This window comes from Opisthocomus hoazin, chromosome 2 (assembly GCF_030867145.1).
Source record: "Opisthocomus hoazin isolate bOpiHoa1 chromosome 2, bOpiHoa1.hap1, whole genome shotgun sequence".
In the NCBI taxonomy this organism is placed as follows: Eukaryota; Metazoa; Chordata; class Aves; order Opisthocomiformes; family Opisthocomidae; genus Opisthocomus; species Opisthocomus hoazin.
Window position 1 is genome coordinate 35,261,285 of NC_134415.1, and position 19,772 is coordinate 35,281,056.

Sequence of the window (19,772 nt, forward strand, 5' to 3'; positions counted from 1 at the left end):
TCAAAGCTGACATACAGGGCCTCTGTCCCAAGGGAGAACTACAGCAGAATCAGGACACCGTCTGACCAGGTGGGTGATGGCCAGGTCTACCTGTACAGATCTTGCTGCTCCTGCACACGCTGGTGGGCATGGGTAGCCCATGGCAATGGGGCTGTTACAGGAGGCAGGGCAAAGCATCTGGAAGAGGACATGATTCTCACCCCACCCCTCCACCTTCAGCCAATTTTGCTAGTGTACCAGCAGCCTTACGTCCTCAGAGAAGACTATCCTTCAATACCCAGGCAGTAATCATATGGGACATCCTAAGGAGGCGGGGAAGACAATTTCTTGCTGCTCAGGTGGCATAGAGGGGTCAAATCGCAGTAAAAATCTGAGATTTTTATCTCACCTCTTAGTGGTATTATGGAAACAAATACAATACTTGTTGCACAGCATTCTGAAAGTACAAAGTCCCACCTGACTAGCAAATATTAGAATCACAGGAGAAAAGATAAACCAGTACATTTAGGGTATCATGACTTGAATATATATTTGAGAAAACTGTGTGTGAGTTTAAAACTTCTGGGAACTTGAGTTAGACAGAGGTTGTACATAACTGATGGGGAGAAAGGAGAGATAACAGCGAAGTGACTTGTTACTGGTCCCTCTTCAAATACAGATGGTCTGACCTTGCTCCCACCAAAATCAGTGTGAACCCAATCAATCAGATCTTGCTTGTCTGCTTCATTACATGAGGTAAACTGCACACACGCTGTGAGCATTTTTTCCAGTCTGGCCACTTGGTTAGGTGAAATCAAGGCAGCTTGTTAGCAAGCAAACAGTACATTTTGATACATCAACAGAAAGGATCAAAGAGGCCAGATAGTTCACTAAATACACTACTATTCAAGTCAAATGTAGAGTCGTCTAACCACACAGCTTGAAACTGCATTTTGAACCGGCCTGTATCAATGCACGAACATTGTGTACAAATATATTGTAGTCCCACCACATCTACGTATATTTTGCCCAAATAATAAATGCCTTTGAATGATGTGTCTGACTGTAAATATTTATGAGTCATACCATCCTTTTGAACACAATTTTTATCCCATGGAACTGTTTTTGTAGGTGGAATATGTTTAACCTTGGCATCAGTAATTACTAAATTTGCTCTATGCTGCGCTTCTGAAATAAAGTGCAGTATTAGAATAGAACAGAAAACCACAAAAGCATTCACTTTTCATGGCAGGGAAACAGAATACAGAGATGTCAGGGGCAGGAGAGAAGTCTAAAACCTCAATTTGAGTTTGGAAGCATATGAAATAGTTCCCATCCCCTGGTTTCCTTAACCTTATTTTGGAGAAGAAATGAGCTAACAAGGAGAACAGCGGATTTGCTTTGTCTTACTCACAGAATCACGCTTTCAGAACTCAGGCCCATGAAAGAATTTCTTTCGATTGTACGTATATTGATATTGTCTTGAATATCTCTGAAAAAGAAAATACAATAGAAATGACACCTTTTTGTACCTCTGTGAAGCTTTTAATACAACACACTGTTTCACACACAATATTTTTGCTTATATTCAGTCTGAGGAACTACTATAGGCAGAGGGTAATGACTTAAGTCTAAGACATTTTGTCTGCAGACCATAAACCTTCCTGGTAAAAAAGGCTGGAGCAAAACATTTCCAACACCCCCATACTTTCCTCCCAAGTGATTAAAATACACAAAAGCCCAGGTCTTCTAATCCTGAGGCAGATGGAATAGTTACTTCAGCAAGCATAACGCCCAGAAGATGCAAACTGAGGGGCTGCAAGATCACCTCTTCTTGCAACCTCCCAACCAGAAGAAGGAAAAGCCATTAGCCTTTTTGGCCTGATTCAGCAGGGTACCTACCAGCCCATGAATAATTCCCCTGCCAGTGTCAAAGGGGTTGCTTATAAGCTTTGTATATGCTTAAGAACTTAAGACGCGGGACCCCTGTCAATGCAGTTTGTTGAACTGACAAATAGGCATTTCAATCCTTCAGCATTTTTCACTGATAGGAAAAGAGGAATGGCAGATATATGTTCTGTTGCTTGCTCAAAATAGACCTCAAAGAAATGAAATAGTATTACTCATAATTTAGACTGGGGATGTGGTTGTTTTTGTGCTGTTTCTATTGGAAAGCATAGAACAAAGTGAATTATCTGCAAAGCAGGATATTAAACGCGATTCCAAAATTATCTCATGCTGACAGTTGAATATGGCCACAACTTTGCATTAAGTGACACTTACACAGAGGCCTCATTCTGCAAACTGAGGTCAGCAGAGGTAGGAACAGGGACGGAGTGAGGCACCCATTCAAGTGAAGTGTATCCCTCTGCTAAGTATCTGAATGAGCCCTTTACAAACATCAATGACCCATCAAGACCTATCTTTGGGACATAAATATTGGCACAACTGAAGCCAATGGGAATTTTCTTATTGACCTTGGTGGGGCCAGGGTTTGAACCAAGGCCTAGTTTGGAACTCAAGCAGTATCAAGGTCTTTTTGTTCTCACAGGAAAGTGAGAAGTTTCACCTGAAGGAAAAGTAACTCTTGCTCAGCAAGACACAATAATTCAAGTGTAAAGACTGATGATAAATGCAAAAGTATACAGGAGGAAGGCTCTGTAGCTCCATATCTGTTTTGTTTACTTGGTGGTTTCAGGGTGCTCTGAAGTGCAGTTCTCAGAATTATGTATGTTAAGTGTATTACAGAAGATTATTTCTTACCTTATATGTGTGTATACTATATTCAGGCATCCCCCTCTATGTTTTCTATGCAATTTTATCTGTATTAATGGCCATTATAAAGACAGTTGCAGGATTAATGTTTCTGCAGCTTGAAATCTTCTAATCAAATACTTCAACACGCAGAACTTTGCATGTGCATTAACTATATATTTTGTTCAAAGGAAAAGAAGAAATAATTGCTTATTTCCTGGGTTTTCTGCTTTCAGTTATACTAAGAACTTACTGAATTGATTTTGTCAAGATCTTCAGTGAAAAAAGATCAAGCTTTTTCTGATATGCATTTTTTACAGAAAAAAATTTCCTTTTACAGATAAAAAGCACCTGCTTTCACACAAAATTTGAGAGAAATATTTTTTCTCCTATTGGCACTGGAGTTTTTCATAGAAAAGAATATTTCATCCTCTGGACAGTTTTACTGCCAGTGAAAAAAATAAGCATGGAGAGATATTTCCCTGTGATTATTTTCTTTTATTTGTCTCTGTGATGTGGCCACTTCTCTGTGGAAAACAGCTCCTAGGTCAGCAACTCTTCCCATACAGGCTAGAGAACTGTCACCAGGTGGCAACAAATTTCCACTGCCACCAGCCTGGTTTGGATTTCGACTGGTGAAAGAGGAGTGAAAGGCTGTTTATCTTTCCCCTGGGCCATCCAGGCACATGCTCATAGAATAGTTCAGGAAGAGAGCGGTCTGTGAAGTTCAAGTTAAAATGCTTTGTAGAAGTGAGACCTATAGAGAACTGAGACCTTTCAGGACACATTATCATCAATGCCTACAGCATTACAACCCGAAACACTACTGTGAAGCTAATAAGCAAACACAAGGGGAATCACTTCTTGGAAGGTTTTGTTGGAGCAAGACAACATTCAAAGGGAGCTTTTAAAAAGTGAAAAGCAGACACTAAAACTTACAGTAAAACTTTCTGGAAAGAATGCACCTTATGGACAGCAGGTAAAAACCGAAGGCCAGTGTTTGATATTAACCTAAGGGGGGTAGAACAGATGAAGATTATTCACTCTGCCCCTGGAATGAAGGAATAATTAACAAAGAAGAAAAAACATTTTACTTAAAACAGCAGCCACAAAAGGGAGAATGTAGCCACAAATGGAGGGGGGCTGGGTGGAGAGAGTTTGACAATAGGAAACTTGACAATGTAGTGTAAAAAGGTTTTGCGCCAAAGCACAAGCTGAATTTTGCCTCTCTGAAGCCAAGGGAGAAACCCTACCTTGGATAATTACACAGTCCCTCCTGATGATCTCAGGAAAGTGTTGGTATTATTTTCCCAACCATATTCTAAGAAATCAACTGCACTGACACAGCAAAATTACTTTCATAGCAGCTCTTTTAAGACAAAAGTATCAACTTACTTACCACAATTTTTAACTTCTACTTTAATAGATAATACATTAATTACACTGGAAATAGCATTATTTCATGAAAGCAGGAGAGAATTAGGACGCTTTATTCCCCAGAACCTCCAACAGCAAGGAACTGAACACGTGGGAACATTTCAGCAGTTTGTGTGACTGGAAATGAGCCTGAGCCTCCGTACTTAACTACACTCCCTCCATGTTGAGCATCACTGGTCTCTGTGTTGCAGCTCCTGTCCCTGAAATGTCATCCCAGAAACAGTGACTCTGAAGGAGAACTCTGTGCCCACAGCCAGTGAGGAAACACGGTCACAGATATCCACGCAGCTGTACCATGTCTAATTTAAGAAAATTTTGTTATCCAGAGCAGTAGCGAGGGCAGGGCAAGCATGATATTGCCATGCAGCAGGAGATGGCTGGTGGCTGCTGGTGGCTGGAAGAAGCGACAAGCACAGGAGGGAGGATGAGCTGGACTGGGCTGGGCTCCGACCAGCTGGGAGTTTTTCCCAGCCATCAAAAGATCTCATTTTGTCTCTACCAAACAAAGAGAAAATTTGGGTTCTTGAAAGTTTAGTTATATCCTTGTATTTTTAATATGTGAGATAGTAGAGAAGGTAACCTTTCAGTGAGAATATTGGTTCCTTAAAGAAAGTATTAGTAGTATATGGAAGGTATTTTTTTATCCTGGCTTTTAAATAGAACAATATAATTTTGTTATTGGATGTGATTTTGTTTTTGCAGGTTCATTGCAGAATAGTTGAATGGTGATGAAAAGGACTGCTTGAGACAGGAAAAAAGTAACAGCATTTGTGTGATGTTTATTAAGAACCTAGATTATTTCAGGAGAGTTGCAGCTTTTCAGGTTTAATAATCTGAACTGAAACTGAACACCTCCATGTGGCAACCAAATTCTACATTTGGGCACTCAGGGCGACACATAGGTACATAAAATAGCCCTTCACTTGCATAAGTATTGCTCTAGACTCCCTGAGGTGGTATCTGAACATTCTCAGTTGCTGAAAAGCCAACTGGTTATCAGTCTGATCTTATAATAAAAAGCAATTCCTTATATGCAGGAAAAAAAATTACAGAAGTATAGTGAATATTCCAGAAGCTTGTTTGGGAAACTTGCTGAAATATCATGACTGTTCTGTCTCAGGAGTCAGAGTGGTCTGACACTGCATTAGCTTAAAAATAACAGCTGTCATAAGTGACCAAGAAAGCTCTACAAAAATGCCTTTGAAAGACTAGTACATATAGTTAAATAGAAAGCATGATTAATGAAGCAGGTGGATTTCACAAGACTCATATTATTTAAAGTACTTCTGCACTTACACTTTGTAAAAGGAGTTAGCTGAAAAAATTAGAAGCTATAGAAGAACAACCTGTAACTCCCCACTTACAGTATTTTAAAGTACACTCTCTACATTACCGGAGATGTACAGGGTTTTAGCTGAAAGCTGCTTTAATTTTAAATGAGTCATATGCTAAAAAGTCATCCAGTTCTTCTTATGTTCTTATGAACTCCTTGTCAAATACTAATTATGGCACACACTTCCTTTCACAGGTAAATCATAGAATCAGAGAATGGTTTGGGTTGGAAGAGATCTCAACGTCCCTGCCATGGGCAGGGACACCTACCACTAGACCAGGCTGCTCAAAGTCCCATCCAGCCTGGCCTTGAACACTTCCAGGGAGGGAGGGGGCATCCAGAGTTTCTCTGGGCAACCTGTTCCAGTGCCTCACCACCCTCAGAGTAAAGAATTTGCTATATCCAGTTTATATCTATCCTCTTTCAGTTTAAAGCCATTACCCCTTGTCCTGTCACTACACACCCTTGTAAAAAGTCCCTTTCCAGCTTTCTTAGAAGCCCCCTTCAGGTACTGGCGAAGGCTGCTATAAGCTCTCACTGGAGCCTTCTTTTCTCCAGGGTGAACAACTGCAATGCTCTCAGCCTTTCCTCATAGGAGAGGTGCTCCAGCCCTTGGATCTTTTGTGGCCTCCTCTGGACCCACTCCAACAGGTCCATGTCTTTCTTGTGCTAGGGATCCCAGCGCTGGATGCAGGACTCCAGGTGAGGTCTCACCAGAGGGGAGTAGAGGGTGATTCTCCATTCTCCCAGTCCCTGCCTTTGCCATCTGCTACTTGGGCAGTGTGGCTGGAGCAATTCTGGTGAAGACTGAGGCAAAAAAGCCATTGAGTACCTCAGCCTTCTCTGTGTCCTGAGTAACAAGGTCTCCCATTTCCCTCCAGTGACAGTCCATATTTTTCCTAGTTTTCCTTTTATCCCTGACATACCTATAGAAGCTTTTCTCGTTGCCCTTGACATCCCTGGCCAGATTTAATTCTATCGGGGCTTTAACTTTCCTAACCTGATCCCTCACTGCTCGAACAATTTCTCTGTATTCCTCTCAGGCTATCTTTCCTTCCTTCCACCCCCTGTAGGCTTCCTTTTTGTCTTGGAGTTTGTCCAGCAGCTGCTTTTTCATCCATGCAGGCCTCCTGGTGTTTTTGCCTGACTGCCTCTTTGTTGGCATGCATCGTTCCTGAGTTTGGAGAAGGTGATCCTTGAGTATTAACCAGCTTACTTGTGTCCCACCTTCCCTTCAGGGCTTTATCCCATGGTACTCTACAGAGCAGATCCCTGAAGAGGCCAAAGTCTGCTTTCCTGAAGTCCAAGGTATTGAGCTTACTGTGCACCTTCCTCAATGCCCTAAGGATCTTGAGCTGCACCATTTCATGGTCACTGCAGCCAAGGCTGCCCTTGAGTTTCACATTCCCTGCCAGCCCCTCTTTCTTGGTGAGAACAAGGTCCAGCATAAGACCTCTCTTCCTGCACTCCTCTGTCACCTGGAGATATCAAAGAAGAAGATGAAGCTTCAAATGAAGACTCAAATGGAGGTTAAAATGCAGAAGCTGCTGCCAAGTAGTGTGTGACTATTGTAGGACAGAGAAGAAGACATGACAAGCTTTCCTTTCTACAGTACTTAACCAAGAAAATCTCAATCCTCATGTTGCAGTAATGAAAGGTGAGGTACTCTAACATACCCTATTCAAACATCGCTCCCAATGGCAACTTAGTCCCAACATATCAAAATGACACACTGGTTAGCAGGGCTTTCACCCCTGCTTTTCACCCCAAGGTTTTTCACCTGTGGAAAAGCATGTTCAAGGCCTATTATGATGCCATAGTCCTGATCTGTCTAGTAATTGCATAGTGTTCAGGGCTCAATTTGTACTGGTGTCAACTGAGCAGCAAGAGATGAAGAGGAAAGCATCTTTGACAAATCATTACATATTCAAGTAAATCTACAGGTGGCACAAAGCACTGATTGCACAGAGGCACAGAACAGTGATTAGGAGTAGGAAATGATGTTCTTTTAATTAATTGCAGAAGAACTAAAAAAATATTTAGCTAGACTGCAGCCTAGATCTTCCCTTTCTTTTTATTCAACTAGCAAATCTCCAGAGGCCTTTAAGTGGATAATCTTGTTAGAATGTAGATAATCCAATTTACTGAATATCTTTCCTGCAGGACAGTTTTGTCAATATATTTACCTTATAGCGTATACACCCTTAGTAGCCTCACTTTAAACAAGTGTCCTCTCTAATCTGTATTACAATGGAGTCTCCCCTTGCCATGCATAAACAGCTCAGTAAGAACCTGTTTTTCAGATAGCTGATGGCTGCTTTCCAGAGCGTTAATTGTCCTTCTGAAAAAGCTTACTGGAGTCAGCACTTAAGAAAACATAGCACCATGATTACCAGAGAAAAAAAATAATCTTTCAGAAACTAATTCCTGGAAGATTCTGGCTGCCTATCTCCAGATATAGCAACACTCCTGCTCTTTTTTACACCAAATTGGTAGAAGCTACTCTGACAAAACTGGGAACAGAGTTTACCACATAACCTTCTTGTGGGTATTAGCTAAACTGCAAACCCAGGATGGGCAGAGATAAATACAACATCACTCAGGAAGCATTATTTTTGTGTCCCTTAATCATGTTGGTTAGTTTACACTGCACATGAGCCAGACTCCAGCAAGGGATTCCCCTGACTCATGTCTCCCAGCCTTGCAGGCTAAGATGAGCCTGTAATCCACAACACTCAATTCTGGGGCAAAGTCTTTAACTGTGAGGCTGCCACGCAAAAGGAAAGAGTGGAGCATCACTTCTATTTATTCAAGGGCCAGCTCCATGCAAACGGTCAGTGATTCTGTGGACTTCACTACATCTGCAGCAGATATAGATTTGGGTTTAGGAAGCATGGCAGCTACACGTGTGTCAGGTCCTCCACAAAGGAAGACCAGGAAGGTAGAAAGAGCTGCAGTTCTTCAGAGTTGGGCTCTGCTCTCCACAATGCAAACTACCAATAAAACGCATGTTTTTGTGACCTAAATTTCCCCCTCCTCTCTAATAATCCAGCTGTATGCCCTCAAAATTGATCTGACAGGAGTGTTACATTCAAATCTTTCTACTTCAAGCTGAGATTGCTTAATACAGGACATCGACAGATCCACTGTGAAAAAGAACTAAAGGACACAGATTACTTATGAGAACTAATTTTGGAAAGAAAATAGGTCTGAAAAGCCATCACTACATTATTAAACAGACAATGCCACAGCTCTCCCTAATGAGAGCCAGATAAATAATCTTGTACCCATGAAAAGGTCAATAAGTTACCATTTTGAAGCAGTCTGTCTCTTTGGCATGTATCCAAGAAGACCAATTAACAATTCTCTTCACTGCTTCTAAAAGACTGGTGAGAAAGTTCAGGTTGTCTTTTTCTAGAAGGTTTAGAGTATTTCAGCATTGCATTTTTGTAGCATTTTCTACTCCTTATTGTTTTTGCCATACCAGTAATGATGATGCAGGAGACAAACGGACTGGGGTGAGTGGGAAATGTGTTTGTACCGAAGTCAACAGAGATAAAAGCATATTAATGCTCAACAGCTAGTGGCTATAATGAGCCCATGAATTTGATGAGAGGACTGACAAGGCTAGCCAGAGCTTCTTGCCTGCCCATAAATCAGACTTAGAGGCTATAACAAATATTTTTGAAGGAACACAGAGAAAGCCTTGCAAGCAACATGTTGCAAAGATCATTAAAGTGATGGGCCGTGGTGCCTAGGCTCAGTCTCAGGCATTATCACTGATTAATTTTTCTCCTTTTTTTAATGAAAACTACCAGTAAATATGTATTTTTCTGTGAGGTTTTCTGAACTGTGTTTTAACAGTTCTGTCATAGCCACAGCACTGTTGTGAGGAATCAGACCACACATCTCGTACTCTGCCAGACTGCCACTGTGGCTGGAAACTTCGGAAGAATGACAAAGAGCCCAGCAATAGGCAGGTAACTGAGTCCCCTACTTTGGCATTCTGGTTGCAGCTGGGTCTTGCTGTACCTCTGCACACTGAGACACAGGGATGCCTGTGACAGCTGTTCTAACTGGTGAGTCAGACCAGGAAGGGCTACAGAGCTCTACGTCAGGGTCTGTAGCAGAAGGTTGGGCCAAGGACCTCCCTGAGTACAGGTCTCCATCTCCAACTCTGCTGCCTCTGTGTGGACTATTTGGGAAGATGACATGGACCCCAGCTGAGGAGAACATACACCACACAGGCAACAGAAGCATGTCCCAGTAGGACCAGCATCAGGGTTGCTTTTCCACTTACACACCGTGTGTATGGTCGGACAGAATCTCCAAATCTGTTTTGTGACAAGGTATTTCTGAAACCACTTGCAATTCCTTCCTAACTTCCAGCAGTTAATGGGAGAATTAGGCAGTGATGTACAAAGGTTTGTTAGTTTCCCTTCATGGCCTTAAAGTTTTTATCATTTCTCAAATAGCTGTTGATAGCATTTCTATCCACACAGATACTTAATCCTTTTCTGCATTACTTTAAACTCATCCAACATGTTTACAAACTTTTACTTCTGAACTGTGTAAAAAACCCCCCATGCCACAACAACAACAACAACAACACCACCAACAAAACTGAACACAAGCTCCACCAATCCATTACTCCCCTCAGCATCTTGTCTTATACTTTCATGAATCGACCCTTCCTTGTATGTCACAGGGTGGCAAATACCAGGACTGGGTTACCTTTACCAGCTACCATTTTGCAACATTCCATCAACATTTCTGCTTTCTCATTAAATTAACCATCCTGTTCTTTCAAACAGTAAAACTCTCTGCCTTTCCAGCTGGAGTTTCTAAAAGGACAAGCACCAGTGAGTAAAACAAGGGCAGGAAGAAAATGGCAGTCTTTCCTACAGAAATGTGCCAAGAGAGAACACGAGGGTATGACTATGTAGAGAGAGTGACCCAAGCATGATGTAACTTGACATCACACCCAGCTTACTGCTACACGGAAGGCTCCTACAGGGACTTTGGGTCCTGCTCCTGATAGCTGTGGTGTGAATTGATGTAGCTGCACTGAAGCCAAAGGTGTTGCACTGACTTATAGCACCAGCACATCTACCTCAAACCTTGTCATTAGCACGAAAGACACATTCATCTGTTCAGATGCTCAGAGCCATGAAGCCTTCACCTTTTGTGATGTTTATAGTCATACAACAGAGGGGTTTTTTTGGCCTCCTAAAATGAAGGCACAGAGGGGTTGCTTAGTGAACAAAACAACAAAGATGAGTTTTATCAATTTAAATTAGACAAAAGCTTTGGCACAAGAATGAATGTGAATTAAGTGGCTGTGAATAAAATTAGAGTAAATTTTCTAGTCACCAAATTATTGAGTTTCTGGAAAAGCCTTCCCTGGAAAAAAGTGAGAAAGCAGGGAACACCAGAAAGCATCAAGAATGTAAATAAAGCACTTAATTAATGGGATATATGGAGTGGAGACAGGAAGAAATAGGACACAGTAGTATGGAGACCCTCTTTCCGTCCTGTATACCCACAAGAGAGAAAACCTTAAAAAGTATCCCAAATGTGTTCTCCTATGATTTCAGCTACTGAGTAGAACTTGCGAAGAGGAGTGGGGAATGGTTAGTTAGACAAGCAATTCTCCATGTTTTTAATCTATTGCTTTTATAGGTCATAGCAGAGGTGCTGCAGCTGAATTTTTATACAGGTAGCATGTCTAGAAATTTGAGTCAATATATACAGGAGTGTGCGATAACAAATGTTCAAAAAAGGGAGCATCCCTGAATGTTAAGAAAAAAAGCTTTTATTACTTCAGATATTTAAAGTGGGGTTTTACCTTTTCCTCATGACCTACAATTTGTGTGTCCCACATTTGAAAAATCACTGAAATTAGTGTATTCATTACTGTGTTCACATTTCTTCAATTATGTATAAATGTGATCTCCTTCTTTCTATCTACTTATACACTTAGCAACTGTACCGCCCATAGCAGCTAGTTTTGGGGATTTTGCATGTGATAAACAAATGCTCTATTTTTGTTCACAGGTAGCCAGAATTACTCAGAGACAGCAGTAACTGCTGAATGACTCAGGCTTGAAACCAAAGGAAAAAGGCACATGATTTCTCCTCATGACAATGTAAATTTAAAGCTTTATTTCCCTACTGCCAAGAGATAATCTGTGTTGCAGTTATGCACATACAAAAGTTAAGGTTTGTCAAAGTTCCTGGTGACTTAGATAAAGCAGACATTGGTAAAAGTACCAGGGAGAACAATAATCGTACCTTGACTCCAGCTACATATTCTCGTTCAATGAGTGTTTAAATTATAATGGTTTGTGTAGCGCTGGATACATCCTATCTCTTAACGTCCAAACATCAAATCTCAAAACTTAAAGTTTAAATTCAAACCAATGCCTCTTGGTATTTTTGAGTCCAGAATCTGTCAGATGCTATTGATTTTCAGAGACCTTAAACACTGGTTAACTTACTGGGAGCTATGCTTGTTAGACCACTGACCTGATTTCATCCCATCTTTAAGAAATATCTAACCAGACAATTAAGCACTTACTCTTAGGTACTTCAATGTAGAAATCATGATCAGGCTTTTTTAATAAGTAAGGCTTCTTGTGTAAGTAAGGTAAATAAGGTTGGGTGCATGTGCTCAGGTGGATGGATGTATACAAGTTAAGCTAATCTCCTGCTGGGTGTAGACACCACTGTTGAGCAAAGAGCACTGTGGGACTTATTTAAGCTACAGCCGTTAAAAACAATTACTGTTAAATGGAGTTCGTTGAACTTCACTGGGCGTTTGATGCAGAGGAGAGATTATTAGTCATGCTAGGATCATGCGCTAAAAGCTGTGAAAATATTTTTGGGTAACAGTTTATTTTAAGGATGGATTCAATTATCACTGAATTGTGATGGCAACCCCATGGGAGCGGATGTGACAACCACAGTTGTGCAAGTGACATTCTTGATGAGGCTGGCTAATGAAATAAAGTTATACCATACATCAATACATTCTTATTCTAAGGTTTTAATCATCTCACATCAAGTGTTAATGAAAACCATTGCTATAGCACTGCCATTACTAAAGAAAAGAGAATGTGAATGCTGAAGACCACGTGCATGAAATGTAACAGGGGACAGAACCATAGCAAAGACAGATGGGAGAGATTTTGGCCCAAAGCTCTCGAGAGGAGTTTCAAACTAAACCTGTTTTTATACACATAAAAAAGCTCCATTTCTTGTCACTCATTTTCAACCTGTTGCTTAGAAAGTCTCAAGGAGCTTGTGTGTGGGACTGCTCCATGGAGGACATTATCTTCAGCTTTTCTGAGGACTGTGTGAAGGCCTGAGATGAAACTGTGGATTGACAATGTGCAACTAGTGGGGGAAGAGGGGACATTATCCTGTCTCATCGCTGAAAATGCTCAGCAGGGGTTGGAAAGAAACACATATGTGTCACTCAAAATTACTATAGTACTTGCAAAGAGCAAAAGATCTTACAAATATCTGAGGCTCGGAAGGTGTTGGAAGGCATCTTGATCAATGTACACGAGGTTGTTGGCCTTCTCAATTCTTCTGCAAAGAGAAAATGAAACATCAGAGGAAATACATTGATATATTGATCTTAAAATATCTGTGGTTGCCCCAGGATCTAGTGGTACTATACATCGAGATTTTTTTTTTGTGACAGCACCAGAAACGCACAGTTTCAAAGAGCAGCCTGTCACAGACTGGCAGACCTCCCTACCTTTTGATATTGGGGGTGGTTTGAGAAGTTTCAGGCTGAACACGCAGAGAAAGGGACAGTTAGATAAGAACATGGAAAAGTAAAAGGGAGATTTGAAATGTCCCTGTATTGCTATGAATTCTTAAGAACTTACCTGAATCAAACTGCAAAACCTTTGATACTTGCCTATAATGAATCTTTGTAATTGTCTCCTTTGAATTTAGATTGCTCATTACTTACATTTCATGTAGTTTGGGAAGGTTGGAAAACACATTTGCTTCTATGACCTCCAAGGCATCATTCTGTGAGATCTCTCTGAAAAATAATTTAAAAGTCATGATATTTCAATACATGCTATCAATGAAAGGTGAAGCAGAGAATGGACAAGCAGAAAATTGACACAGAACTTCTTCCAAGATTACTGATCAGTTTTTAAAACAAGGTGGATATCAGATAAGAACACAGACCCCAGAAACACTGATAAGCTGCCACCAAGGGAAACACCATCAGTCAGGAACAGACATCTTCTGAGGCTGAAGTCTGTATCTGTAACGGCAGTGCTGCACCTCCTGCTGTCACCATTCCCTGTGTATTAGAAGGCAGAGCTCATCTGTCATTCGCTACAAGATCTCTGGCATCACTAATTAGTGATAGGGATTTAATGAAAGCTTTTAACTCAGAGAAGAAAAGAGGGAGTGAAAGGTGACAGAAGTAGAGAATACAGCTATGAAGTTCCCCAGAAATATGACACAATCTCAGCAATGGGACATGCTGCTGTCTTGACCTCACGTAAACTACAGAGATTAAAATTACGCCACCAGCAGGCACATCCTTATTAACAGGAGCTGGAGACCACAGATGTAAAGAAGTCTTCCACACCGTGGAGAAAACCCTATTTGATCTCTACTCTATGTAATTAATGTCCACTTACAGCCACAGAACTGCAGAATAAAAAAGGCCAATTTTCTGTTATCAACACACCAGAATGCATCTCCTGCTGGTTCAGAGAATGTATTTCTTAGCTTCTTTAATCTGTGGAATGGCAAAGAGATGGCTTGGACTCCGGTGTAATTAAGAGCTCAGGCCTGCTGCTAAATCAAGGGGGAATTACTGCAGTGCAACCTGTTCCAGTTACATTCCTTATACTGCCAGTGACCAGGAAAGTCAAGGTAAAGACAGCTATGCCAAAAGATTCCCCACTGCCATTTTTGGAAATAGTGAAAAAATGCTATTTTTCCAGGCTGAGGTCAGCTGTAGGAAGTAAAATTCGTAATATGGATATAATGTAGTGGTAGTGTGATGGTCTGTTGGATTTTAACGGCAGTGTAACTGTGCTCATCTTTGCAATTAAACCTTGGATAAATAGTCAGATTGTAAACTGGCTGGCACTTGTTCCTGGATATCTTTTTCTTTTGAAGTTACGGTGATTGCAAATAGATTTGAACAGCCCTGAGGTAAAACAATAGATTGTAACAGTAGGTGCACAGTCAAAAAAAAATCACAAAAATTATTACAAGTGGTGTGAAAACTATTCCACTTCCTTCTGAGTAACAACTGAACTGTACCTGACATATTACCTGCCCATTTAAGACAAACAAAAGCCTTTCAAAAGAAGCTAGGTTGTTCATCTAACCTTTTCCACTTTAAAAAAATGCCTCAGTGGTTTGATATTTTTTGATTTAATAAGAATCCCATCCTCCTGTTTCCTGAAGGTTTTTTTATGGAAGAAATCCACCTCTCCTCTGCTCTGGAAGCTCTAAACTGACTGGAGAACAAGAAAACAAAAGTACATGAGGACTGACAAAGGGTGTTCAGTCGGGTGCAAGGAGAACTGGATTTGTTCGGCAGTGCTGAACCACCAGCTCACAAGTGAACAAGTTCCTCTTTATTGTTTAGGTTTCAGCAGCAACAAAATGCTGCGACGGAGACTTGGATTCCTTCATGCCGTGCAAGGTACACAGCCATTGCAAGGGATGTTTCAAAGACTGTTTATTATCTTCCTGTTTTCTTTAAAAGTAATGAATTAAGATATACTGTAGAAGCAATTGCCCCCTGTGCTGTATTTATATGACAGTACAATTCACTTGCTTAACTACAGTCTAGAATATTTAACAACATGGGAGATGTCTCAGACTTTTAAGATTAGGTTTGGTTTTGCTCATGCTTGTTTTGGATGGTCAGCCGTATATTTGCCATTCCCCACAATCTAAAAATCAGTTGTCTAGAAAAAAAACTTCACAGATAAAGCAGAACATTTAATAGCAACAAATCCATCTAGCCAGAAGAGATCTCATGTCACTAAACAGCTCAGGTAAAAATGATGCAGATTTGATGACCTTATACAGGCAAAAATATTTTGTTAATAAACCACAAGTGACCTCACCTGACAGACAGGGCTGTCGACGGTAATAAATTTTTATGATCCAATCTAAAATTTGACTTTGGAACGACTTGGACAATATACCTCTTTTAATGGAATGTTTAAGACCAAAGGTTTCTTCATCAGGAGAGTGTTTTGGCTTCCTAAGAGTGGGGTGGATTATGGGTTTTGTTTTAGTTTGAGAAATCGAAGATACAGATCTGATTAAAGTAGGGGGTGAGCAGGCCATGACACTTTGGAAGGCTTGGAGAACGCATGGCTAAGGAAGGAATGAAAAGAGGTAGGAAGATAGGAATCTGTAAGCTGTTTTTACAAGATTAAGTTTCTAACAGATTAAGTTTTTAAAACAATTAAATAACACTTATATGCGGGCAGGTGTTTCAGAGATTTGGGAAATTACATGGCTTTCATTCTAATATTCCCATTCAAGGTACAAAGGCGACAGTAATTTTTTTATAGCAGCTAATGAAAATATGTCCATTTAAAATTATTTCTTCTGTCTTGAAGCTCAAGAAATCAGCTACTGCTGCTGTTGTGGTTTTGAGCCTCTTAAGACAGGAGAACAAAATGAACAGAAGGGAAACTTGTGAATGGCAGAAAACAGTAACCCTTTTGGTGTTGGGCTTCGTCCTCTGTGTTCAGGGGATTGTGTGGAGTGACAGAACAGAACAAGACCCTCTGTCCCTTGCAAAAACTTGTGCATCCTCTGCTACACTCACTCCAGGATATCCTGTTGGTGATGACCTTGCTCATCATCGTTCCTTGCAGATGAATCTCAGTTTACAGCACATATACCTGTTACATGGACCTGTGTCCATATATCTGTTAGTGGCTGTCATTCAAGTAAAAAGGATAGATTAAAAAAACCAAAACACATTCAGTGTGGGAGATCAGTCACACACTGTGAAGAATCGGCAGCACTTGCCTGGGTTTTGGTTGCATAATTTGCGTGAACAATTTATTCATACCTGGCAAAAAAATGGACAACCTGCTCATGGATAACCGAAAGAATGATAGCTTAGATTTAGGTGTCTCCAGCATTAAAAGTACAAACCGCTGCTGCTCAATCAAACAATCGACTTGGCAGACTCAGATCCTCTGCAGAGGTGAGAAAATAGTACCTGCAGCTGTAGCTACAAAGAGAAACAGGGGATTGCTGGCTAGTATTTGTGCAAGTGATTTGTCTTACAGTATGAATACAAACAGATGATTGCTCATAATGCATATCTTATTATATGTCATCAAGAGGGAAGATGGGACTGTTATTGTGGTGTTTGTTTGTAATGAATGATACTATTAGCTCTACTGCTAGCTATCACATCAAATCCAAATGGCAATTTGAGCATCATTTCTGATGCGTTCAAGTCTTTGAACAGACAACATGCAAAACAATCAGGGGCAATTCCCTAAAAAATCCTAAACCTTCAAAACCCCAAGGCACCCAGTGGCTGTGAAGTGCTTAGGTATCTGCTAAGCTTAGTTTCCACTGCATGCACAGCTCTATTGAAACCAGCAGTGATCCTCAAAAGCATAAATTGTTTATTCAAACATCGCCTAAAAGAGGAAAAGGTATTCAGTAAAAATGTTTTACAAAGGCAAAAAGGTTGGATGGGGCTTTGAGCAACCTGGTCTAGTGAAAGGTGTCCCTGCCCATGGCAGTGGACTTGGAACTAAATGACCTTTAAGGCCGCTGCCAACCCAAATCATTCTATGATTCTGTGATCCTATAACTTTTTTTTTTTCAAAGAGAATGTAAGAGTTTAAGGTGTTACAACATCACACAGCTAAGGAATTTCCTCTAATTTGCTGCTAATGTAGCAAGCCACAATTGTTATTACCTATTCACAAGCAACAGACTGCAGTATAGCATTTCCATGTGCGATAGCCAGAGCCAGAGACAGCAGGGAGAGAGATGGAAAATGAAGCGAAGGAGGCAGGTGCTGCCTAATAGCAGTGCAGTCTTAGCTCAGTTTAACCTGCCTGCAAAGCTGCCCTTAGGCAGGGCTAGGGGTACATCTTGATGACATCTGTGACAAAGCCCAGCATGAAGCATAGGAAGTATACCTCTTAAGTCTAGCTGTACTCAAAGCGCGACCCATAAAAATCAAAATACATTGAAACGGCCTTTTAAGCAACTCTATTAGCAAAGAATTCATAGTTCATGGCAGTTTCTTTGTAGTCCTCTAAAGAAATAGTCTTTTAGACTAATCAAAATCTTACAGCGAAAGCAAGGCTATATTAAACTCACAAACTAATGGTCTTGCAGCCAAGTGGTCTCACATTTCAGAATAATGAAAGAATAAATAAGTGGGCATTTATATGTCTTTTAAGATAAAAGCAGGGCACACAGACAGGGATAGGGTCATTTTTCCCCTGCTAGGAAATGTGTCTAAAACAAATGTGTACGTATGTATGTTTGTATATATAGAGATACAGAAGCTTAACATAGACAAGTAAGTGGAAGCTCATGTCAAAAGAAGAGCAAAGTATGTGCATGGCAAAAGATCAGCTTAGAGGCAGATCACATGGTGCGCAGGGACGTACTCTCTCCAGCATGAGGACCTTGTAGTACCAGCAGCAGGAAAGATGGGGTGCCCAGATGGTAAGCTTGGCTGTATGATGACCACAGTAAACACAGAAATTATGGATTTCTGCATTTCATCTGCCCGTGGCAGACTAGCAGAGGGGGCTGCCCTGTGCGTCAAGGCTTCTTGGGCACTTGTTTGGTGTGTGCAGCTTGCCCATAGAGGTGGCACATGGTGTGAAGGGGCTAATATCCCCCTTTCCTCTGTAGTGCTGGGTGTGACCCAATTCTTGCAAACTCCTGAAGCTTTCCTTAAAGTCCCTTACAGAACACGTATGTACATGGGCTATGCACTTGACCTGTTCACCTTCTATTTCCTGCAATACATCATTACTGGGCTTTTTGACTTTTTATCTTCAGCCTTTGAGGCAGTCTTTTGTGGCATAAATATTTTGTGGATTCCTGTGAACATTTTTTTTCATTCTATAGATACCTGCAATTAGCAGTGATATTGGAGGTATCAGGTATTGATTCCCAGAGCAGATGGTCTCACTGGGCTCTCTGCCCTGCCACAAATCAATAGTTTCATGTGGACTTAAGGGAAAAGGGAAGAAAAATAACCAGCAACAATTTTCACCTTTTTCTCCCTTTCTTTAAATTCGAATACTGTTTAGAGCAATTTGCCAGATCAATTTTACTCAATGGCTTGACTGTGGCCATAATTCTTGTGAAGCTTAAGAAGGAATTAGCGGTAGTGTGGTACCACACAGGCAACCCTGCCCACCATTCACTTGGTGAGCACCCCCAGGAACAGCCTGCTATACGTCGGAACTGAAAAATTAAACACCTGGCTACCTCTGTCTCCATATTGTAGATGGAGGAGCTCTTCTTTCTTTCAGTCTGATCAGAAAGAAGCCAGTCTGAAGTCTGCTTTTGAAAACCTCCCTGTAGAGTGACAGCAAAATGCTACTACATTGATTTAAACAGGTTAGAAAGAAAAGCTATTTTTCTTAAAAATATTAGAGAATTTTGACCTTATAAAAATAGATAGCTGACACTTTCTCCTGCCACTTTCCCTGTGAACATGAAAAACATGTCTCCCTACCATGATTTATTGAACACCAGGGAGTTACAGGTTAATATATCTTAGCAGTTATTGACATTTCAAAAATGAATTCAAGCACTGAAGCTTCTCATCATCTCTTTACTTTGCTGAAGATACACAGACACGTACTGACGCGACTAAATAAGGGGGATACCCATTTAACCAACTGAGTATTAATAGTGATTTCACACTTAGAGCAAAAGAGTGCATACATAAGTCTTTGGAAAAGATTATCAGGAGGCACCAATACTGCGTCTTCCTTCTTTCTCCAAAGGGCATGACATCGTATTCTCAAATAAATCAGTGCAGGCATGAGAAAAATAAAATGCAAATTTCCACACAGCAGACGGAAGCAAAGGGCATTTTATTTCTATTGGTGCTTTAGCACACTGTGCCAGCAATCCAGATGAAAGTCTGTTGAGAGTTTGGTTGCATCAAATTAATTGTCCGTGTAACAGTTTTAAATTGGTCTCTCTAATCTGAAAAAGCACGCGATTAGTCTGCAGAATTGGA

The 19,772-nt window shown here is 40.7% G+C and overlaps 1 protein-coding gene across 1 annotated transcript in view; it reads right to left on the bottom strand.

Moving 5' to 3' along the window:
- FSHR (follicle stimulating hormone receptor) overlaps positions 1 to 19,772 on the bottom strand; it is an 83,380-nt gene that overhangs the window by 14,978 nt on the left and 48,630 nt on the right. Inside the window, exons 3-6 of the mRNA XM_009937176.2 lie at positions 13,491 to 13,565; positions 13,025 to 13,099; positions 3,673 to 3,744; positions 1,394 to 1,471 (exon numbers count right to left, since the gene is read on the bottom strand). Coding sequence (XP_009935478.2) covers positions 1,394 to 1,471; positions 3,673 to 3,744; positions 13,025 to 13,099; positions 13,491 to 13,565 — 300 coding nt within the window. The remainder of the gene's footprint in view (positions 1 to 1,393; positions 1,472 to 3,672; positions 3,745 to 13,024; positions 13,100 to 13,490; positions 13,566 to 19,772) is intronic.